The 23,047-nt window shown below is 36.4% G+C and overlaps 3 protein-coding genes and 1 long non-coding RNA gene across 7 annotated transcripts; 3 read left to right on the top strand and 1 right to left on the bottom strand.

Moving 5' to 3' along the window:
* The first annotated feature begins 367 nt into the window (after window positions 1-367).
* On the top strand, window positions 368-5,633 carry si:dkey-7j14.5 (uncharacterized protein LOC556563 homolog). 2 transcript variants are annotated; one of them, XM_056266249.1, is made up of 8 exons: window positions 368-549; window positions 709-809; window positions 1,351-1,461; window positions 1,535-1,591; window positions 3,357-3,473; window positions 3,857-3,925; window positions 4,796-4,909; window positions 5,019-5,633. In XM_056266249.1, exons 2-8 carry the CDS (start codon window positions 750-752, stop codon window positions 5,103-5,105), a joined length of 615 nt encoding a protein of 204 aa, XP_056122224.1. In that variant the 5' UTR covers window positions 368-549; window positions 709-749; the 3' UTR covers window positions 5,106-5,633. The 2 variants fall into 2 exon arrangements, with proteins under 2 accessions (XP_056122224.1, XP_056122225.1); XM_056266250.1 differs by lacking the exon at window positions 3,857-3,925 and having other exon boundaries at window positions 384-549.
* Window positions 5,634-7,202: 1,569 nt separating this feature from the next.
* Window positions 7,203-12,189, top strand: nudt17 (nudix (nucleoside diphosphate linked moiety X)-type motif 17). Of its 2 annotated transcripts, XM_056266251.1 has the most exons (9): window positions 7,203-7,309; window positions 7,426-7,507; window positions 8,170-8,283; window positions 8,388-8,571; window positions 8,801-8,826; window positions 9,481-9,573; window positions 10,757-10,855; window positions 10,956-11,092; window positions 11,899-12,189. In XM_056266251.1, exons 2-9 carry the CDS (start codon window positions 7,427-7,429, stop codon window positions 12,068-12,070), a joined length of 906 nt encoding a protein of 301 aa, XP_056122226.1. In that variant the 5' UTR covers window positions 7,203-7,309; window position 7,426; the 3' UTR covers window positions 12,071-12,189. The 2 variants fall into 2 exon arrangements, with proteins under 2 accessions (XP_056122226.1, XP_056122227.1); XM_056266252.1 differs by lacking the exon at window positions 7,203-7,309 and having other exon boundaries at window positions 7,372-7,507; window positions 8,170-8,205.
* An 834-nt stretch (window positions 12,190-13,023) lies between these two features.
* LOC130100713 (mucin-5AC) lies at window positions 13,024-21,550 on the bottom strand. 2 transcript variants are annotated; one of them, XM_056266264.1, is made up of 8 exons: window positions 21,214-21,550; window positions 20,616-20,797; window positions 19,662-19,735; window positions 19,440-19,579; window positions 18,385-19,085; window positions 17,323-17,463; window positions 13,382-13,447; window positions 13,024-13,290 (listed from the first exon to the last, which is right to left on the bottom strand). In XM_056266264.1, the coding sequence occupies exons 1-7, from the start codon at window positions 21,332-21,334 to the stop codon at window positions 13,391-13,393; spliced, it is 1,416 nt and encodes a 471-aa protein (XP_056122239.1). In that variant the 5' UTR covers window positions 21,335-21,550; the 3' UTR covers window positions 13,024-13,290; window positions 13,382-13,390. The 2 variants fall into 2 exon arrangements, with proteins under 2 accessions (XP_056122239.1, XP_056122238.1); XM_056266263.1 differs by having other exon boundaries at window positions 13,024-13,447.
* LOC130100714 (uncharacterized) lies at window positions 13,661-14,589 on the top strand. Its single transcript, XR_008808918.1, has 2 exons — window positions 13,661-13,743; window positions 14,468-14,589. It is a non-coding gene; the product is annotated as an uncharacterized LOC130100714 (long non-coding RNA).
* Window positions 21,551-23,047: the final 1,497 nt, after the last annotated feature.

The raw sequence follows: 23,047 nt of genomic DNA, 5'->3' as shown, positions 1-23,047 counted from the left end.
AATTAGGAATGTCCATCATTAAAGTAATTAATTAAAACAATAATAATAAAAAATTACATTTTAGATTTTCCAAAAATTACAATTTAGATTTCCAGAAGTTAAGAAATTTCATGATGTTTAGTTGTTTTCTTATTTTAAATCATTTTAAACCATCTTGAGGTCCCCTTGGAAGTTTGCTGAGGCCCCCTAGTGGGCCCCGGACCCCTGGTTATAAAACCACTGCTTTACTAAGACATACCATAGCCCATATATGCAATACATTATTTAGGAAGAAGATAAACAGATGTTTCACGAATTTATTAGTCAGCACAGTTTCTCAGAGCACACTCAGCTCTTATGCTTTACATAATTCATAACAGGGTTTAAAATACCCCTCTTTCGAACGCGTGCAAGGGTGTTTTCTAGAATAAGGGCCGGTTGGATGAGTGAGTTTTGCTCGGGACCGAGCCAACCTGGATTTCTCCTTTAGCCGCCGCCTCCCCTCATGACATCAACACTGCGGAGAGCCGCGCGCGCTCAGACTCTGCTGCAGAACGCCAGTGCGCAAAGGTAAGCGAGCGTTCCTCATCACACACGAGCGTGTTAGTACACATAAATAGTGTGTGTATGGAAAATATTATTCTCAATATGCATGGAGAATGGATTAGCTCGTGTCCACGCCATACCAGCATGTTTTGTTGACGCATGCTGTTGTGATTGTGTTTGCAGCGGATCGTGTGCAATTGATGAGTGATTGGTGATCTATCAGGATGTCGCTGTACGGGTCTCAGATTAAAGCTTTTAAGAGCGCAGAGCCCAAGACACTTGGCGTGAGTTTCACTACAGCACACTATCACATTATTATATCGATAATCGCTGCTGTTTTATCTCTATCGTTACAGATGTTTGATCAAATAAAGCCATGCTGGATGTTATAGACTGAGCAGATTGTTTGCTTATTGTTGGAATGCTGCATATGAGATTTTAGTCATTCAATCGGTGGTTCCTATAGATGATAATATTTAGGTTTAAGTTTAATATAAATGCACAATGCACACGTAGTTTATTTATTAAAAGACATCTGGCCAACATCCAAGGACACACCCATATCTGAGAAGAAACGCATACTGACAGACTGAACTCAGTAAAATAATGTTAAAACAATTATAAATTGAAGAATTTTTTTGGGGTATGCCAGTAAAGTATTTTATCTTGATTAAAAAAAAAATTATTACATTACGGTGGCTTAACACAGTCTTGTTTTAATCAAGAATAGAATTAATCTATATATTGAGAGTATACCAACACACACAAGGACTGACCAAACTGCAGTTTGTTTGCCATTCTAATGTTTTCTTTGCTTTGGTTTAGGCTATTGAGATCGTAATTGGAGTGTTGACTGTCATTTTGAGCTCAGTTGTGTATAAGCTGCACTATCATATCCAGCGTGAAATCATCATCCTCATCGTCAACGGTGCTCAGGTACAAATACACATACATGTGGATAGATTTGGGATGTTTAAAATCAATAATGTGATGGCATTGTTTCCTACAGCTTGTCGTAACTGGTGTTCTCCTGGTGCACACTGGGAGGAAGCCAACTAAATGCCTGGTATGAACACACAAATATTAAAATCATCTGAAAATAAGAAAGTTAGCTTATTCACTTAGTACACTCTTAGAAGAAAAGGTTCTATATAGAACCTTAAAGGGTTCTGTCAAGTGCTTCATATAGATAGAACATTTTAGGGGTTTCCATCATGGGATCATTTTAAGGGTTTAGTTTTAATTAATTTATTTTGTTTTAATTAATTTTTTATTTGAATTAAATTCTGAATTAAACAGCTTGGAAACATACATTATCTCTAGACATTTCTCTTTATATAGAGCCACTTTGGCATTGAGTCAAGAATCTTAGGGTTCTACTGTATATAAAACCCAATTGAACCTTTTTTGCTAACAGTGTTAGTACAGTTAGCAAGAATTATTTGGCTCTGAGGGTGTTTACACGACAATGATGTACTATAAACGGAAACGTTTTCCCTTTGCGTTTTTGAAAAGTTTCTCATACAGACGATGCATCAAACGATCCATGTTCACACGGATCCTTGAAAACTAAAAACGCTGTATTATGCATGCCAGGCCAGTAGTTGGCGATGTCACTTTGTAAAGAAACACAACGCGCCTGTGCACACGCATGTAAATAATGCGTTTCTTCTGGTCGTAGTAGTGGTGCCACACTGCTGAAGAAGCGTTTATAAACTCGATATCTTGAGCAGCACAAATGTAACGTAGGCCAGAAAGAGCTGTGTGTGCAAACCTCACTCCCCTGGCCTCAAGAGGTGTACTGGTGACTGACGCTAGCAGCTGCGGTCTTTAACATCCTTGTTAGCACACCCGCCTCCCACGCCGGAGACCCCAGCTCGAATCCTGCACGGAGCGGGTCGGGTAGGACCTGTTGCATTTGGTGCCGTGACCCGGATGGGAGTGAGGTTTAGAGGGGTGAGTGTAACGTAGGCCAGTTAGAGCTGTGTGTATAAACCTCACTCCCCTGGCCTCAAGAGGTGTGCTGGCGATTGACGCTAGCGGCTGCAGTCTTTAGCGTTCTTGTTAGCACACCTGCCTCTCACGCCAGAGACCCCAGATGGAATCCTGCTAAACTTGAGTAGGACCGGTTACACAAACACAGTCCTATAGTCCGCCATTGTTGTTTTGGTTGTCAAGTACTCGCGCATGCATAGACTGAACACATAATACGCATGTATTTTGTATTTTTCACAAATTCGCGCTTTTGTAGTTTACATGGAGACGATAACGGTACAAGCTTGCGTTTTCAGACCCCCAAAACAACGTTGTCATGTACATGAACGCATAAAAAGTTTTTAAACTGAAAACGGTGTCGTGTAAACGCCCCCCTGAGACTCCAAATATATCGATTAATATTAAAACCTATTCTTGAATGCATATAGGAACTTTTAAACGACTGCAGTCAGTTGACACAAATCATGTCAGTCTTTCTCTTCTCATTTAAAATCCTTTAAGCTCCCTCCGTCTGAAAGGACCTTGCGCACCGTCCTGTATTGACCAAATTAAGTGCAGGCTCAGCAACAGTAGTCTCTTGTATAGTCAAACTTCTGATGAGAAAGGTCTTTACATATTTTTTTTACCAAGAACCGCCCATTTAGATTGCAAGACATTATTTGACTGGCATGTGAAGTGACCAATCACATTTGATATTTTTACATGTCCTTTAGAGTCAGTGGATTTTCCATTATATTTTTTACCATTCATTATCGGATTCGGAAGTGAGATTATTAGAATGAGATTGGAAATAAGATTATTTATTGTTGAAGTACATGTCCGTTCATTTGTCGCAGGTGCTGACAACCATTGTTCTGCAATTACTAACAGCAGCATTTGATATTGTTGGATTTGGGCTCATGGCCAGACACATCCCATTCAGAGGAGAGTCGTACTACTACAGGGACACAGAGGTAAACAAACAGAGACGCCCCATCCTGCTCTCCCTCGAGCCAAGACACCTTCATTCCCACAAGTGACTGAAGATTACTTTACTATAAACAATATATAGTAGGATGGGACTCAAGGATGTCTTCAGCTATTACAAAAAGGGAAAATGTTATACTTCAACCAGACAACTTGCTTTGTTCAAAAAATGATTTCAAATTTTGAGAGCTGACAGTTTTAGTTCTGTCTGTCCTGTACAATGAATCTGAAAAGCCGATGATTTTGAGAGTAGGAATCAGGAAGCTGTACATCGATCTGAACATCGGTCTCTGTCAGACGGCAGACTGTGGTTGAGTGTGTGTGAGCAGAAAGAGAGATGTGACTCCAGGCTCTGTCCTGCTTGTTTCAGTGGTGTTGTGACCCACTTCACTCTGTTTGGGCTTGCTGTGGAGAAGGAGAGAAAGGGGGACATAAAGAGGTGAGTCACATTACAAGCTTTACGATGCAGCTGGGAACACCACAAACACATCCTGAGACTCCAAGCAGGATTAAAACTCTAATTCGGTTCAAGAAGAATGTAATCTGAATCACAATTTAGCCTAGTGGTCGACTGATGTGAGTTTCTCAATGGCAGATGTTGTTGTTTCTAACTAAAACGATTAAAAATCATAAAGTGACGTAGTTACACTTTACTACATGTACTTACTATAGTAATACCAGTAAATTATGCATAATTACAAGGTACTAACCCCAAAACCTAACCGTAACTATTGTAAGTACATGTAATTAATTAATATTACTCAATATTAATTGAGTAATATTACTTATAATTAACATAATATTATTAAGTAATATTAGTATTAATTGTACTTAACTGAGTAATTATTATGTAACTGTCTCCTTAAAATAAAGTGTAACCAAATGTTATTTTATTATAAAACTTTAAGCCGAAGTGCACACTACAAAAACTAACTTAAATAAATTAAAACTAAATTGAACTAAAATGAATAAAAATAACAAGAAAATTACTAAAAATTAATCTAAACTAAAAGTATTTTTAAAAAGCCAATATATTATAGCAGTATATAAATAATACTAAAATAACACTGTGATAGCCTAGGCCAATGTGAAAATAGACAAATATCAAACTATCACTAAATTAGACTTTTGAAATATTATTTAATTGATTCATTGAAGTATAACATTTTCCATTTCCTTCTCTGTTTATATTTATATCGTTTTTGTGCCATTAATTTGCATGTGATTATGATTTACCATGTAAAAAGACATAAATACAGTGGTGTTGAACTGTTGGAATATATTATGGTATTTGTGGTTTGTATTACAGTTCTTAGTGAATGGGATCTTGGGAACACTAATCGGTTTCCTGGTGCTAGCATGTATTATCGGTTTGGTTGTGTCTCTTTTTGGAGTCTACGCACTCTCTGTTAGTGCCATTAAGGTACGTAGTTCAGCACTGCTATTAAAGATAATTATGTTCTGTTCCAGATATCTATTGTTTTTAAGGCTAATTTATGAAACTGACTGTCAAATTGACTGTTTTCTCTTAGGAAATGACACCCATCCCTCACTCTACTGCAAACCAACATTATGGTGCTGGCGTTCAGGTCCAGAATGCGATCCATGCTGGGAACTGACAAAATAAGAAACATTCAGAGCAGAAGGGTACAGTTTTAGCACAGTTTTACACCACCTACAAAAGAGGACTGTTTCACCTACAAACCACTCACAGGTAAACAACCACAACAACAGAAAAAAAAAAAGAGAAAAAAAAACTTTTGTGATGTAAATAATTTTTTGGAAATAAAATGGATAAAATCTCGTTTTTTGCTTAGCTGTTGCTCTTACAGGCTGTAGGACTGCTGTAATTTCGAATGCTCAACTTAAAAGTTATTCGTACCTAATTCATTTTTGCTCTTACAAACTTCTGAAGCTTCTTAGCATGTAACTAAGCAAATGTCTACCCAGAAATCTTGACCAGAATCCAACAATGTTATAGATGTATGTTAGGGGGGTAAGTGTTTATCGTTCTTAGGATACGTGAAATTCAGCTTTAGGTACATAAAAAAAACTACGGAAAATGAATTATGGTGAATGGGAACGGTAAGATGGTTCTGTGATTCTGACTTGTTTTGTAGCATTTTGTACCACCTTTTGCATGAATCTTTATGGGCCGACATATGGGGCAACATTTATCAAGTTGATATTTGTTCGTTTGAAATGCAATTTGAAACCAAAAAAATCTAACAACATTGTAAGCTGGCCAAATAGTTATAAACACAAAAAAATCATGGCTTGATAAATGTGGCCCATGTACAGTGAAACTCCTCTAAAGCAGAGTAGTGAATTTAAACACCAGTGAATTACTAAACAGCATCGCTTGGCTTTTTTGTCATCTCGTTTTATCCGTACTGATTCTTCAGGAAAGCTATGATGACTGCCAACTCTGTAAGTGCCACCACTTGTGACCAAAATCATGGACACCCTAATGACTAATGGTCAGAGGTTGAACCCTCAGTCAAGGGCTCGACTTTGGTGATGTAAAATCCTCTTGTGGAAGCATGTGTCGTTCGTTCTGTGTCTGTAGATCTTTGTCTTTATGACAGCATGTGAGATTTACATTGTGCCTGTTCTCTGTGACCTCTTGACGTGTAGTAAAATGAAACCATGTAGTATGTAGTTATATGGCTGTGTTTGTGTTTGTATTTGACTGAATGATATTTCAAATAAACATGATTTAATACACATTCGGATACTCTCATTTTATTGCTTTATTTGTCACAGTGCACAATCAAATCAATAGACATGAAAATAAACTCTCAGCAAATAATTGAGAGTACAATTTAATTCAGAAAATGGGTTTCAAAATCTAGATGCATTTTTTATAGAATTTGTACATTACTAGCTTGTTTCCACCACGGAATAAAAAATTAAAAAGTTAATTTAACCTCTTTTTATCTCACAATTCTGACTATTTTCAATTGCCAGTTTATATCTCTCAATTCAGATTTGTGCAGAATTGCGAGTTTATCTCGCAATTTAGACTTAATCCAATAGCATTTACACTGCCTCTGGCGGTCAGTAGGAATGAAACAGAACTCGCAATTGCAAGTTTATTTCCCACATTTCTGAGAAAAAAAGGTAGGTAACCAGAAAGTTGACGGCACCCATTGACTTTCATAGTATTTTTTTTTTCCTACTATGGGAGTCAATGGCTGCAGCAGGCTGCCGTCTGGTTACCAACATTCTTTAAAATATCTTCTTTTGTGTTCAACACAAGAAATAAACACATGCAGGTTTGGAACAACTTGAGGGTGAGTATAATGCCAAAATTTTCAATTTTGTGTGAACTATCCCTTTAAGTCTGGGAAACCGGTGGATAAACTTACAATTGCGAGTTAAGTCAGAATCAAGGTTCGGTAATTCTCCCTCTTGACTACCTGAAAGAACTGTAAAAAAAATATTAATTTAATACTTTAGTAATAAAAAAAAAAGTCTAAAAAAAGACTTTTATTCTAAAACATTAGAATACGTCTTTCGAGTTGACCCGTTCTCTAAGCTCATGAATATTTATTACGTAGTATTACGTTGGCTCAGTATTTCTTCCTGATTTGCCGCAAGGTTTCTAAACGAATTAATAACACAGTTAATATTTATAGATGAGTCGTACAGCCCTTTTACAGTAAATAGACTTTTATTTTAAAACATCAGAAGCCATTTTCCGTAGGCTCAGTTCAGTGTTTGTTATGGTCTGGGGTTTGGGTTCAGAGTCTTGACAGCATGTTTGTGTCTCTGCTCTAAACACCCATTCATGCGCTCTGACGATCTCCTGGATAGTTAAGTTGTTCACCCTACTAGTACTAGTACTGTATGCAATACAATGAATGTTTTGTAGTGATTTGTCAAATCATGAATGAAAAAAGTTAATTATCATATTCTGTGGTGATGTCTACACAGTATGGAGAAGGTGCGAAAGATTGTAGTTCATCTGTCGAAGGAAACCAAAAACGCCGCTCCGCAGTGCGCTCGATTCGTGCAGGTCAGCTGAACTCATTATTCCACATCACTTTACAATAAGGTCTCATTAGTTAACGTTATTTTAATGCATTAACTTAATAATGAGCAATACATTACAGTAGTTATTAACGTCAGTTAATGAAAATAGAATTGTTCATTGTTAGTTCGCGCTCAGGTCAATCAAATAGCCTAATATTAACAAATACAACTTAATCTTAATCATGTATTAGGAAATGTTAGTTCATGTTACCTTCTGTAGTTAACTAATGTTTACAAATGAAATATTATTCTAAAGTGTTACCAAATATGCATATAATTCTTAATTAACTTCAAAATGTCAAATTATACATCATTATTTTTAATTACAATCTATTTAAAACAATCCTATATGATAGTACCAGGCCATTTGTGGGCATCTAGAGTTGGAAAAACCATTTAAATATTTGGTAACACTTTACAATAAGGTTTCAGTTGTTAACATGAACTAAGATTGAACAATAACTCTACAGCATTTATTAATCTTAGATCATGTAAATTTCAACATTTACTAATACATTATTAATATAAATAATTCATAATTTTTATATTAAAAATTAAATAATTACCTTATAACAAAGCAATAGAAGTCTATAGTATGTGCTTATTTAGCTGGATAAACACACAGTGTGTATTTTTTTTTTCCAGAGCATAACTGGACACTTTGTCGGGAGTGAGGATCAGGTAAATGTGAGCTGTTCTTTGGAGAATAACAGATTTATTTTATGTGACCGGTTGTGTGATGGAGCAGTTCCTCTGAAGGTGAGATCACACTGAATTTATTTTATGGCCTTTTCAGTTTTGTTAATTGACTCCAGTTAATACAGGAAATGTATTTGTGGATCAAACTCATTGTCTGACCCTAGAGGGCGTCCTTTTGCCCCATCAAATACCTGTCTCACTCAGAGGCAGTCTCCCTGCCTCCAGATACCCTCAGGCGTGGGGTAGACGTGGCCGTGGCTGTGCTGCTGCAGTCCGCCGATCAGAAGCTGTTGCTGACGCGTCGTGCCTCCAGCCTCCGGATCTTCCCCAATGTTTGGGTTCCGCCCGGTGAGTGTCATTCCGTACCGACCCAAATGATTCTCTCAAATTAACACTCACTCAAATAAGCTTGAACTGGTTCTAAAGACACCATTTTAAACGGTTATTTTAATTAGTTTTATTATGTTTTTACATTCCATCATGTCAGCTGAAATTGGCTACAGAAATATGGCCAGCATATGTGTGTGAGAATACTGTGGTGTTCAAGACTAATCATGGATTTAATTTGTTTGTTCAGGAGGCCACGTGGAGCTGGATGAAAAGGTACATTTTGTATTGCATAAACAATGAGCTGTCACTCAATCATATGCATATATGTATATATGTACATATATATGCACACACTACCATTAAAAACGTTGGAGTCGGTAAGATTTTTTTTATGTTTATTATGTTTCCTAGTCTTGTTTATTTATTTGACCAAAAATGTGGTAAAGACAGTAATATTGTGAAATATTGTTGCAACTATTAATAACTGTTTTCTATTTGAATATATTTTAAAACGTTATTTATTCCTGTGGTGACAAAGCTGAATTTTCACTTCAGTCTTCAAAGTCACGTGATTTTACGGATTCTTTGATAAATAGATTTTTAAAACAGTATTTATTTGAAATAGAAATCTTTTGTAACACTAAAAAATGTCTTTACTGTCACTTATGATCATTTGAATGCATCCTTGCTGAATAAAAGTATTAATTTCTTTAAAAAAAATCTTACTGACCCCAAAGTTTGGAGTGGTAATGTACATTTTATAATTATATTTCATTTCGAGTAATTCTATGTAATGTAATGTCTTTGTATAATAATATAATAATGTCACTGTGAATAAGAGTGAGTTAATTCTGAACGAATCAATGACTGAATGAGTGATTTCTTTGTGTGTGTGTGTGTGTGTGTGTGTGTGTGTGTGTGATCTAGCTGTTGGATGCAGGACTCAGGGAGCTGCAGGAAGAGACTGGTCTGAAACTGAGCCCTGATGAGTTCTCCTCTCAGCTGCTCGGCCTGTGGGAGGTGTGTGTTTATAGCACGATGTTTTCGTGAGACATGCAGCCAAAGTCCAAAGGGACCATTGCGCAGAGACGCTGAATTTGACAGACCGAAGCCGATTGTTTGCAAACCGCAATTGCGTAACATGGAACAGTCAGGCCTTGCACACATCTGTTGTCTATCTGAAAGTTTTAATCATTGAAATTAAGCTGTTAGCTCAAGATGTAAATCTAATCAAGCTGATCCAGAGGGTTTACTTTAATTTTCACAAAACAAACATATGAGATGGTAAAGGAATAGTTCATCCAATGATGTTGTCGTCATGTCCTCATCTCCATGTTGCAAGGTTTTATTATTTTTTTCCATGAACATGTAGTCTGAATATTCGAGCTACTCTTTTCCATGCCTGGAAAGTGAATGAAAAAGGACATTAAACGTTGAGTATATGACTAGTGTGTTTTATTCCAATACTTTTGGAGCCAAATACTAAATTTATGTGAGGAACAGACTCAGTTCTCTGATAATCTTCATCTCCCACGTAACTCTCAAATGTTGCGGGTTGCATATAATCGAACTTTTTTGGCAGTATAAATCACCATCCACTTTCATTGTATTGAAAAGAGAGGCTCGAACATTCTTCCTAACATCTCATTTTGTGTTTTATGGAAGATAGAAAATAGTTAGACATGATGATAACTAGAATGATGCCAAAAACATAATTTAAATAAGATAAATTTACACTTACAATTTAAAGTTTGGGGTCCGTATGATTTAAAAATCAGTAAAAACAGTATTATTGTGAAATATGATTTCAATTTAAAATATCTGTTTTCTATTTCGGTATTTTTTTTTATGTAATTTATTCCTGCGATGACAAAGCTATATTTTCAGCATCATTACTCCAGTCTTCAGCGTCACATGATCCTTCAGAAATCATTCTAATATGATGATTTTGTGCTCATGATTTTTTTTTTTTGAAACCATGATTGACATTTTTTTCAGGATTCATTGAATAGAAAGTTTAAAAGAACAGAATTAATTTGAAAGACTGTAGAAATCATTTGTCACTTTTGATCAATTTAATACACCCTTGCTGAATAAAAGTATTAATTTCCCTCAAAAAAAATCTTATTGACCCCATACTTCTTTAAAAAAAAAAAAAAAAAATTTAATGGTACTGTACTTTATTTGAATATTCTCTGTCCAGTCAGTGTATCCGCCCATGTTGTCCAGAGGACCGCCTCAGAGACATCACGTCGTGACGTACATACTCCTGAAGAGCTCTCAATCACACCTGCAGCTTCAGGTACAACTTTGGGATATCAACAGATAGAAACATGTTTACAGATTACAGCGGCTGTTTTGAGGTCCATGTGCTCCATAAGGTCTCTCTCCTTCTTTCTCAGGCTGGTTTGCACCCAGATCCAGCTGAAGTCAGTGCGTGTGTTTGGGTCGATGCAGGTCTGGTGAAAGTTGTGGTGTCTGCTGTAGATGGTGAGAAGGATTCTGTTCGAATGCCAGCTGACCTGCCACAGACCATCAGGTATGGAGAACTTTATTCATCTCTATTAATATGAAATCATAGTCAGAAAAATCTCATTTTTTGAAATGGAAGTACATAAAAAAAAGTTTAGTTTTTCTTTTATCATATTTGATACATCAGGCTTTTATGACTCATATGGTATGATATAGGAGAATATTATGGAAGATTGTTTCCGCCACTGAATACAAAATAAAAAAGGTAATTGCGATTTTTTTTCTCTCGCAATTGCGAATTTACAGAATTGCGTGATATAATCTCACAACTGAAAGTTATAAATTCAGATTTGCGAGTTATAGGGCTAAATTTGCAAAGATATAAGCTCACAATTTTGCCTTTTTCTGACAAATCCGAGTGTATCTCGCAAATCTTTTTTTCTCACAATTCTGATTTTATGACTTGCAATTGTTAGAAAAAAGTCAGAATTGTGAATGATTTTCCAAAAAATTATGGATAATCATGGATAGTCAAGCAATCCTAATTTGTTTTAGTCCAGTATGTGAAATACAACTGTATTACATTTATTCTTACATTTACTTTATAAAAATCACTAGAAGATTTAATTGAAAAAAGACACGTGTACTACGACCTGAAGGGGGACGTTTTTAGAATTATACAAAAAGGCCTTTTACTTGCTAAAAAGTATAAACTCTCAATGAGAAGACAGAACGACATGTAGTAGATTGTGTACATCAGGTTTTTCAGCAAAGTTTTGATCGTGTTGGTAAAATGATACAGTAGGCTTTACAGGTTTAAGTATTTGTTCCATTGTTTTGAATGTTCGTTTCCTGTACGTTGTTTGTTGTCAGTGTGACAGAGGTGTCTCCACACGCTGAGCTGAGCGAGACCTCACTGCCCGTTTCTTTGTTCTGTAACCGGGCCCCGGATCATGGCGAGGACATTGAACGAGTCAGCACCGGAACCAAATTTGCATTAGAACTGTGGTTGAAAACACTGGGGCCTCAAGCTGAGATGGACTGACGATGACTCTCTGCCAGCTTCTGTTTATGTTCGTTACCATTTAACCAGTGCCTTGAGGAAGACAGCACCACCTGCTGGACCGGAGCTATTTAAGCAATGCATGTTATTCAGGAACAACATTCAAATCTAAATTTTGCCAAAAAGTTTCAAAAGCCTTAGAATAACTGTATCACGAGAATATGTGGTATTTTTATTTAACCCCTGTCAGTGCGCAACATTTGTCAACATTTATTTTGAATTACAACCGAAACAACTGTGTCCTCTCTGTTAAAGCTGACACATTAAAGTTGGTTTAAAGGTAATTTAAATAATTAAAATCTGAATATTCGCTTTGACTCTTTTTAACTCCATAATAATCAAACACTTTCATATGCAGAATAAATTAATCATGCCAAATACACCTATTAATGGGATATAATCAAGTGTGTGTGTGCGTGTGGGTATGGGTGGATGGATTGATTGATTCAGGGTCAGTGTAACCAGAAGATTTGAGACTAAAATATGAGAAAAATGACAAATTTCGTCACAGATTACACTTGACCACAAAGATAAGCTTCAGAATTTCACTTGCTGCCCTTCCTAGTCTATCACATTGTGTTCTTGCTGTTCAAATACTCCATATCTTGATTTCTCTATCAGGATAATGCCTGGGACATTTTTCTCCTCTTTGCTTTTAAGCAGAAATTGACCTGAAGTTACAGAGTCCCTCGACCAACTACTTCTGTTCAGTTTATTCCATACCGAGTTTGTCACCTGATGCACAATCATGAGCCACGTGTTTGTGCTCTTTCTCAGGGCCAAAAATTATGCTTCACTTACTATGGGTTACACTATCGCTCTACATTGAAATTTAAACATGCTGTATGTGTTGCATTATGTGACTCATTTCAGCTCAGATTTTTTTACCTCAATCCTCTCCAGAAAACAAACTAGTCATCCCACGGCCATTTTCAGAAACTCTTTTTAATTTCACTGAATCACTGTTAATACATCACATCATTCAATCCATGTTTAAACGTTACAAAGTACATTGTGCAAAGGTATATTGTAGGAAAATAAATTCGAAATAGATGGTAATGGCATGTAAAATAATTTCCCTGTCTGTTCAGCTTCCTGCAGTGCAGTGCCGGTTGTATGACAGTTATTCTTCCAACAGAAGTTTTCCTCAGGTCTTGTTCTTCACACGTGGAGGGAGTGACAGTGTTGGGGAGTCAGAGAACCTGAATGATGGAGTCTAAAAAATGTGAGATTGAGCTCTGTTGGGTTTGTTAAGTGTGTCATAGGTACTGCTGCATGTGTGTTTTACTGTACCTGTGTCCATCATTTGTTCACCACGTACATTCCTGTCCGGTTTTTCGGGGGTTTTTCTCTGGCGTCCTGTTATTAACAGAGTCAGTTATCATTACATGTATGCACACCATAATGCCAATTCTGAAAATAAAACAATGCTTCCTTCAGCATAAGACATCAGTGTCAAAAGTAACCCCCTTTATATATTTTGATGATGTTTGAACTCTTTATTTACTCTTTTGTTTTTAAATATATAATATTTTGTTTATTTTATATGATTATATGATTGATTTATTAAATTATTTTTACTATTGTTTATTATCATTTTTATTTTTATTAGTGCTGTCATATTGATTAATCACATCTAACATAAAAGTTTGTTTGTATAATATATGTGTTTAATATAACATTAATATTAAATGTCTTTTGGCGCACCAGGGTGACTAGGAACATGAAATTGTCTAGCTATGACTGGTTTCATAGGAGTATAAATATGACGAAACACAAAGGCCAAATTCCCTTAATCATCCATCACAATGAGTAAAACCAAAGAATATAGTTCTGATGTGCAGCAAATGATTGTTGAGCTTCACAAAATAGAAAGTAGCTGCAAGAAAATATAGCTAAAGCATTGAAAATTCCCATTTCCACTATCAGCAATAATTAAGAAGTTCCAAACAACTAAAGATCTGCCAGGAAGAGGACGTGTGTCTGTATTGTCTTAATGCACGGCGAGGAGGAAAGTTTGAGTGGCCAAAGAGTCTCCAAGGATCACAGATGGAGAATTGCAGAGATTACTTGAGTCTTGGGGGTCAGAAAGACTAAAAAAATCAAACAACCCCTACATCACCACATGTTGTTTGGAAGGGTTTCAAGAAAAATCCTCCGCGCTCCTCCAAAAATAAACTTCAGCATATTCAGTTGTCAGACACGACTGGAACTTCAAAAGGGACCGGATTCTGTGGTCAGATGAAATTAAAAAGAGCTTTTGGCAGCAAACCCACCACAAAATGAAGTTTATGCCATGGCCATTCTAGTCCCCAGACCTGAAGAGAAGAAGCGCCAACATGGATCTGTGAATCTGAAGGATCTTGAGAGATTCTGGAGGAATGGTCTCTTGTCAGGTGTTCTCCAAACTCATCAGGCATTATAGAGGAAGACTCAGAGCTGTTATCTTGGCAAAAGAAGGGTTAATTGGAAAAAGTATTTAATAAAAGGGTGCCAACGTGTTTTGGAGAAAAGCATTTATTTCATAATGTGATTTACGCCCCACTTTCAATTCTTTACATCAATGAAAGGTTAGATTTTTGCAAATTTTTTGACTGAAATATTAAAAGGCAGCCATCTTTGATCATTATTTACCTGGGTGCCAGTAATTCTTACCACAACTGTATACACACACACGTATATTTTATAAACACAAACTTTTGTTAGACGCGATTAATTGCGTTTAATCGATTTGACAGCACAAAATTTTACATTATAAATCATTTGACATTTTTGTTTGTTTATTTATTTGTTGTTTTGTATGCTATAGTTAAAATACACCTTTTCATCCTTTTCACTTTTGATAAGGTCTTGCTCTTCCATAACCTGAGAGTACAGGAACAACAAACAAATGTTTGATAAAAGATAAAGATAAGATTGGTTTCTTTCTTTTTTTTGGTTTAGGTTAATGGTTACGCCCCTGTTTCTTTTTATTTTTACAGCCATCTTTGATCATATTTACATGGGTGCCAATAATTCTTACCACAACTGCACACACACACACGTATATTTTATAAACACAAACTTTTGTTAGATGCGATTAATTGCGTTTAATCGATTTGACAGCACAAAATTTTACATTATAAATCATTTTACATTTTTGTTTGTTTATTTATTTGTTGTTTTGTATAGTTAAAATACACCTTTTCATCCTTTTCACTTTTGATAAGGTCTTGCTCTTCCATAACCTGAGAGTACATGGGAACAACAAACAAATGTTTGATAAAAGATTGGTTTCTTCTCTTTTTTGGTTTAGGTTAATGGTTACGCCCCTGTTTCTTTTTATTTTTACAGCCATCTTTGATCATATTTACACGAGTGCCAATAATTCTTACCACAACTGCACACACACACACACATATATAAACACAACATTAATATGTTAGATGCAATTAATTGCGTTTAATTGATTTGACAGCACTAATTTTTTAATTATAAATCATTTTACATTTTAAATTCGTTTGTTTATTTGTTAGTTGTTTTGTATACTAGTTAAAATACACTTTTTCATCCTTTTCTCTTTGATGACCTGAGGAACAACAAACAAATGTTTCATAAAAGATAAAGAAAAGATTGGTTTCTTCTTTTTTTTCTGTTTAGGTTAATGGTTACGCCCCTGTTTCTTCCATTTTGTGTTTGGGGTCCATAAGGAAAAAAGTTGGGGGATTTTGATCATTTTCATTACATTATCCCTGTGAATCATCCCAGCGTGTTATTAATAAATGCCAGTGCCCTAACAAACGCCTCTGTTCAGCTCGGTTCAGTTAATCACTCTCTGCTCTGATCAGCTCTCGACCGAAAACTGCTGGTCAGATGCATTCAGCCCCGGAGGCCTCAATGAGGGTTAGATTCAGAGTTTAAGTCTTTCTCTCCTGGCTCCCGGTATTGTTCGAATGTAGGCAGGGCATTGTGAGCGGTGACGCCGTGGCTACTGGACGATGGAGGAGACGCAGGTGGAGGCCTGAAAGTCTCTGAACGAGAGTCGAGTTTCCCACGCTTCAGGTTTCTTAGTCAGAGCCACACAAAGAGGGGCCTGTGCAGGCGACGGGGACGCTGGAACGCCAGGTAACAGTAGCCAATTTTCCCTAGTTCTGATCCGTGATTGTGGGGTCAGTGTTTTACATGGGCAGAGATGGGGATGGAGAACCCTCTTGAAAACCCCTTTGTTTCCCTCCACAAGAAAGATGCAGTACTATAATTAAAAGTTGCAAAACAAGATTTGCGTTCGTATTCAGTCTTAACATTGGCTTTATGTTGTGTTGTTAGTCGTGTGAACAGGTTCACATGGACGCCGCATGCTTTTCAAAAAGTGTTTGCATTAAATTACAGGTTTCTTGATGCTTTCTGACCTTAAAGAGCTGCATGTAAGGCTGTATTCACACAGTGTTTTCACTAATAGGTGTGACTCTCAAATTCTCCCATTCATGGAGCAGCAGGCAGGAACAGATCCATATCCATTATGTCTACGAGCAGGTAACCAAAGTTTTTAACTTGAAAGTAAGTCCTGTAGTTCTAGATAACTATTGTAAAAATCAAGATGTTGTGCCTTTAAGGATTTAATACTTAAAATCTCCTGCTGCTTTCATCCTCTCAAAAATGCTGTGGTTCTGTTTTTGACTAATTTAGGGGTTATTTTTTTATACTCTATTGCTGCATGTGTTATTTAATGTTTACTTACTATTATATTATTTTTTTTCATATTTTGAAATGGCATTTATTTTATATTTTAATTGTAAGTAATATCTTTTGTCATTTTTTAAACTTTTATATCAGTTTATTTTTATATCAGTTTAATCATTTTAATACTTCAACTTTAACCTGTTTTATTTCAGCTAGTTGCCAAGACAACATTTTAAAAGTTTTTTAAATCATTTTTTCATTTAATATTTATATTTGACTCAATTTGAAGAATTTGTAATCATTTTTGTTTTAGATAACAATAACAACAACACTGTCTTGAACAAACAATTTCGACAACCCCACATGAGTTATTGACAGCAGAGAATAAGCATTTGTCAGAGTTTGTCAGAGTTGATTCTTTTTATAATGCACATCGTCTGAACTCGCTGGTATAAAGTCCTAAAAATTTTAGGGAGTCACTTTTGTTATAGAATCTAGTTTCATAAACGAACTAGGCCTATAGGAACAAAATGCAAGCTAAATTGCGTCAGAATGAATTATGGATTGTATCGCACCGCTTGTTTGCCGTTGGCTGTATCAAACGTGCTTTGCGTTGAGTACATGGGGATGTCTGGGTTGAAGTACATGGGAGGACTCATCTCTTCAGGTTCATTCATGAAAACTCTTCGTTTCGGACAACAGCACCAGAGCACCACCTGAGAGGAGGAACACTTTTGTCCTTTAACAGTACAGTCACTGACACAAAACTACCAGATTACCTTTACTTTTTGGACATAGTATCATGGTTTTATGCACATGTATACATGAACCATGGTATTATTTTGAGTAATTTACCAATAATACATTGCCCGACCAAAAAAAAAAGTCTCTGTTTGGATTTTGGGATGTGCTGGAGGAGACTTTATAGAGTGCTTGACTCTTGCATTGTCAATACAAGATCTTGACCCAAAATTTATGTTATGCAAATAACATCACAACATTTATTTCCATAAATTTTTGGCCAAAATCTTGTATTGCCAATGCAAGAGTCCAGCACTCTATAAAGTCTCCTCCAGCACATCCCAAAGACTTTCAATGAATTTAAGGTCTGGACTCAGAGGTGCCAATTCATGTGTGAAAATGATTCTTCATGCTCCCTCACAACCATTCTTTCACAATTTGAGCCTGATGAATCTTGACATTGTCATTCTGGAATATGGCCATGATGTGTTTTTCTACATGGTTATTTAAGAAATGAAAAGCTATGCACTCCATCAGTTAAGGTTAGAAGAACTGTTCCCAAACATATCACATGCTAAAAACATAATAATCACAGCAATAATGATCCAATTACTCTTAAGTATTTGCCTATTTAAATCCAAACAGCGACTTAATTTTTGTTCGGGCAGTGTAGATGAATATGGTAATCATTTAGTAGTATGCTATATATCAAAAGGTTAAATTGCATATGTACCGCCACTATACCGTAATTATGGATAGTAATATAGATGTTGGTCAGTTTTATTATTTATTCAGATGAATGTACAATCAATACAATTTTAATGTTCTCCTATACCATGTTCTCCTATAAAACCAAAGGTTCATACAATATTGATCCTACACCCTCGATCACTCACCAGAATGATGAGGATGATGAGGAGGAAGAGACTGACAGCCGCCAGCGCTAAGAGGGCGATGCCCCATCCCGGCACCAGAGCGGAGGCAGTGGTAGATGAGTAATTCACAGGCGTGGTGGTCTTCGAGGGCTGTGCTGTTGGAAATGGAGTGGAGCTGAATGTCGGGTTCACAACAGTGATGGAGGTAAAAGTGGACTTGAGGGCTGTAGTGGTGTTATTGGGGGCTGTAGTGGTGGTGCCATTTGGGGTTGCAGTGATGGTGGTATTTGGGACTGTAGTGATGGTTTCAGTGGTGGTGGTGCTATTAGAAGGTAAAGTGGTGGTACCAATGGGTGCTGCTGTGGTGGTCCAAATAGGGACTTTTGTGGTGGTCCCATTAGTTACTCCATTGGTGGTGCTGTTGGGTGCTGCAGAAATACTTGTATTATTCATCAGTAAGTTGGTTGTGGTGTTTGGGTGCATTGTGGTAGTGTTAAAGGGCGTGGAGTGGATGAAGTGTGTGATGTTTCCCACAACAACAGAGGTGGACATGTCGGGTGTGTGTGTGGATGGAAGGCGGCTGGTGAGGGATTCGTCTTCTGTTATGTTCTCAGGAGTGGAAATGAGAGGCGTGGTCGTAAAGGGTGTTCCTTTGTGTGTTGTCGTTGGTGGACTGATGAAGGTCTTCTCTTCTTCAAAAGGTTCTTCAGTTGATAGTTTATCTGCAGGAAGGATTGAATGTACTTTTCATTAGTTGTTGATGTATTTGTCAACACAATCTCATGGCAATTCATATCTATTTTACATTTTGGCAAATTGGTGGCTAATTTGTATGAATGTGAATAATCTCATTTGTACATTTTCATACTTTCAGCTGCTTACTCCCTAGTAATGGTTATGTTTAGGAGTTTTCACATTGCATGGAATCATACAAAATTGCCATCTTGTAAAATAGTTACATTTTCCTGTGAGATGGGGTTGTGTTTGTCTGTTTTAGATGGTCATTTCTTTAACTTTTAATCCTATAAGTATAAAGTAAAGAATCTGAAAGCAACCATTGTTGACTGTTATTTTACTTTCAATGTAGCTGAGGTCGATCTCTAGTGCCGGCGATGGAATTTGCTTGTACGCAGGCAAAAAGATGTCTCTCACAATCTCTGGATTGACTTGGGTCGGCCCAAACAACAGTCGAGAAGTGGCGATCACAGACCCATTACTGCAAGAGAAGCACTCATAAGATCAGATATTCTCTGTCGCTTGGATGTATTAGATGTAAATCTAAGATTAGTTGATCAAACCTGAAGATCATCTCTTCTGTCCCCAAATATATCAGGTGAGTGGTGTTAAATGGTGGAGCATAAACATCTTCAAACTGGAAAAAGGAAAGAACAACAGTGGAAAAAGTCAAAATTCTTCAGAGTAAAACCAATTTAGGGGCCGTTTACACGACACCGGTTTCAAAACCTCTCTCTTTTTTGCGTTTTGTCTGTTCATTTACACGATAACAGCATTTTGGGGGCCTGGAACAAAAACACGTTTGTAAAGGGGTTTCAAAGTGCAAGTTATTAAAAACAATACCATTACCTTGTCCGTGTAAAATACAAAAACACGAATTTGCGAAAATGGTGACATCATTCACATTACGTGTTCCTTTACAAAGTGACATCGCCAACTACTGGCCTGGCATTCATAATACAGAGTTTTAATAATTTTCGCAGATCCGTGTAAATGGGGGTGGTACAAAGGAACTCCCCCAGGCCCCAGCCCCTAATGGATGATTTTATCCAAAGCGACTTACATTGCATTCAAGATATACAGTACATTTAGTCAGTTCAATTTATCACATTGATAATACTGTGATATTCTATAAAGTACTTTAATTATTAGCATATCTTATTTTATTGGTACCATGGTAATAAACATGCCATGGTGGTATGTCATTGTAAATCTTGTAAATACTATGGTACATTAATCTGGTAAGTTTATAAAAAAATACTGTAACATGGCAGTACCGTGGTATGATGGTATTACCATGGTACTTTAATATAAACTGTTATTAACATGGTATTTTAAGGAAAATGGTACTTTTCTGTAAGTGTAATCATAGTATTTCCATCTGAGACCATCACTGTACACCATTCGCTTTCATATGGCATACTGTATCCATTGGATGTATGTAATATATCCCAGAATACTGTAAATACCCCATGAATGCTTTACATATACAAGCATGATTAAAAAGAGACCCTCACCAGTCGTTCCACCTCTTGCTTGAGTGTTGTATACTCTGCTGATTGCTGGTCAGCCAGTGAGTCATTATAAACACGGTTAGTGATTCTGAGATCCATGATAACTGAAGTTAAAGCATGTGGAGTCAAGGCATCTGTGTTTTCAGTTGAGGAATCCCACGCAGAGATATTGACAGACTTTACACCTGAATCAGATTTTGATATATTCATCACAAAGTTTTTTTTGTGTGACTTTATCCTTTTTGCATAATATTTAACATGTATAATTTAATTGTTATTTCACCAAAAATGAAAAAAATGTCATCAGTTATTCACCCTTGTGTCGTGAGACAAAGGACGACATTTTGTACAGTGAAAGTCAACGGTGTCAAAAACAACAAATACAATTACTTTCATTGTATGGACAAAAAAAAACGGAGACATTTTTCAAATTATCTTCTTTTGTGCTCCACAATAGAAAGATCATCATACGGGCTTGGAACAACATGAGGGTGAGTAAATAATGACTGATTTTTCATTTTTGTGAAAACTATCCCTGTTACAATGATACATAAGGTAATTGTTATATTTTGTGATTCACATTTTTAAAACAGCTACTTACCCATGAAAAGTGCAATCCAACCAACAGCCAAGGTGGTGGAGGCTCTTAGTATAATCTTCATCATCTTTGAAGACGAGTAATCCTTCAGCGTGTGATCTGTGCCAGCGGGTTGAGTCAACATCAACTAATGTTCTGGACTCTGGAGAAAGTGCCTCTTTATCAGAGTGAACAGTCCTTTTATTGTTTGAGCACCTGAGCAGGTACCACACACAGGTGGGTGGAGCTCCTGCACTGCATTTTCTCTGAAGCATTTTATAAAACCTCACAAATGATATCTCAATCATTTCTCCTTGACCGCAATTAGATTAAATGTCGACTTTTTCTCATATCTCATGCTTTTCAGATGGTTGTCCTAAAAAAAACATGTGATCCCACATGACTCCAGTAGAGTTTCAGAAGAGGTCTCATTTATTGTTTATAAATGTTCTCTGAATGTAGATATGCACAAGTGGCTGTGGAATATAAATCTGATTTACTTTGAATAGAGATATGAAATTGTGAGAGAATAAGAATAGCATTAACAGAATGGACATAATATTCACATGAGATTTGGTCTAAATGCATTTCAATATATCTCTCCAGAAGACATTTGACATTCAGCTTTATGGTCATAGCTTCTCACCATAAATAGCATATCTCACCTTTGCTGAATTGTATGTGATGACGTCACCCGTGACATCAGCAGTGGCATTATCCGTGTGTGTGTGTGTGTGTGTTTCCTCTGGCTTTAGCAGGAGACATCTCTCCTTCTGACCATTTCAACAGCTGTAAACCACATCTGTCTGCCTTTTTTTTAAGTATCCACTCAGATAAATAAGATAATAACAGGGTCACTGTGTTCCCCGTTAACAGAAATGTGTTCTAAGAATGTTTTGCTAATGTTCCCGTTAAGTTATGAAAATGTAATTTCTGAATGTTCTCTGAACATTCACAACGTCCAGTTTTTTAAATTTTTAAAATCCTTTTTTTTCTTGGTTATGCGATCATTAAGGAAACTATTCTTATCATCCTTTAAACATTATGAGATTGTTACATTTGAATGTTATCCAAACATTCTGAAACCAAACTTTAGACAAACATCCAACTGAAACATTTCAGAAAATAAAATATGCATAAATAATGTTTTTGTGCTAATATTTTGAGAACGTTACTAAAGACCAGATAACAAACGTTCTATTAACGTTACAGGAAGAACGTTTATTCATAACTTTGAGAGAACCTTGCCAGAACGTTAGCTAAAGTTCTTTGAACGTTTCCTGTTAGATGGGTTGCCAGATTGCATTAGTTCAATCATTGTGGCATGTTTGTATCAGATGGTTGAACAAAATCATCTGCATTCACATAAATATTTTAAACCCCTTGATGTTTTTTTTCTCCAGGTCAGAGAAAATACCACACTGTGGTAAGAACTCTTCCCCTTGGGTCAGGGATGTTTTATTCACTTGAGGTTTGAGTGTTTGTCTGTGTCTGAAATTTGAGTTGTTAAACGGGTCATTTGGTTTTTCCACAGGGCTTCAGTGAAGTGCTTTATGCCACCCTGATGTTTGCTCATGGGAGGAAGGACGTCATCTTACCACACACAGTCTAAAATGTTTAGGGACACTCAGTTTAGTGACTGAATTTACACTCCTCAGTGTCTTATTTGCTATTTTAGTTTATTTTCCAGTCTTGTGTTTTTGAATATTTAAAAATCCACACAATGTGGTCTGTAAAATCTGGAGAACATTATCCATCAACATTTCCATTCATGGCAGTTGCCTGGCTGGTGCAGGTGTGCATCATTTTTTTAAGTGCTATTAAAAGTAAAAACATTTTTAAACTTATTTTATTGTCG

Source organism: Rhinichthys klamathensis, unplaced genomic scaffold, assembly GCF_029890125.1.
Source record: "Rhinichthys klamathensis goyatoka isolate OS25496 unplaced genomic scaffold, OSU_Roscu_1.1 h1tg000246l_1, whole genome shotgun sequence".
NCBI lineage: Eukaryota > Metazoa > Chordata > Actinopteri > Cypriniformes > Leuciscidae > Rhinichthys > Rhinichthys klamathensis.
Note: the sequence above shows the minus strand (reverse complement) of the source record. Positions and strands in the feature narration are given on the sequence as shown.

Bases quoted from the DNA above. Each gene is read 5' to 3' on its own strand.
- si:dkey-7j14.5 (XM_056266249.1), top strand. From the start codon at position 750: ATGTCGCTGTACGGGTCTCAGATTAAAGCTTTTAAGAGCGCAGAGCCC. The intron at 1,462-1,534 runs GTACAAATACAC...TGTTTCCTACAG, and splicing joins TCATCGTCAACGGTGCTCAG to CTTGTCGTAACTGGTGTTCT. The intron at 3,474-3,856 runs GTAAACAAACAG...TGCTTGTTTCAG, and splicing joins ACTACTACAGGGACACAGAG to TGGTGTTGTGACCCACTTCA.
- nudt17 (XM_056266251.1), top strand. From the start codon at position 7,427: ATGGAGAAGGTGCGAAAGATTGTAGTTCATCTGTCGAAGGAAACCAAA. The intron at 7,508-8,169 runs GTCAGCTGAACT...TTTTTTTTCCAG, and splicing joins AGTGCGCTCGATTCGTGCAG to AGCATAACTGGACACTTTGT. The intron at 10,856-10,955 runs GTACAACTTTGG...CTTCTTTCTCAG, and splicing joins AATCACACCTGCAGCTTCAG to GCTGGTTTGCACCCAGATCC.
- LOC130100713 (XM_056266263.1), bottom strand. From the start codon at position 21,334: ATGTTGACTCAACCCGCTGGCACAGATCACACGCTGAAGGATTACTCG. The intron at 20,798-21,213 runs GTAAGTAGCTGT...AATCTGATTCAG, and splicing joins TTGGATTGCACTTTTCATGG to GTGTAAAGTCTGTCAATATC. The intron at 17,464-18,384 runs GTGAGTGATCGA...TCCTCCTCTCAG, and splicing joins TCATCATCCTCATCATTCTG to GTGGTGCTCTGGTGCTGTTG.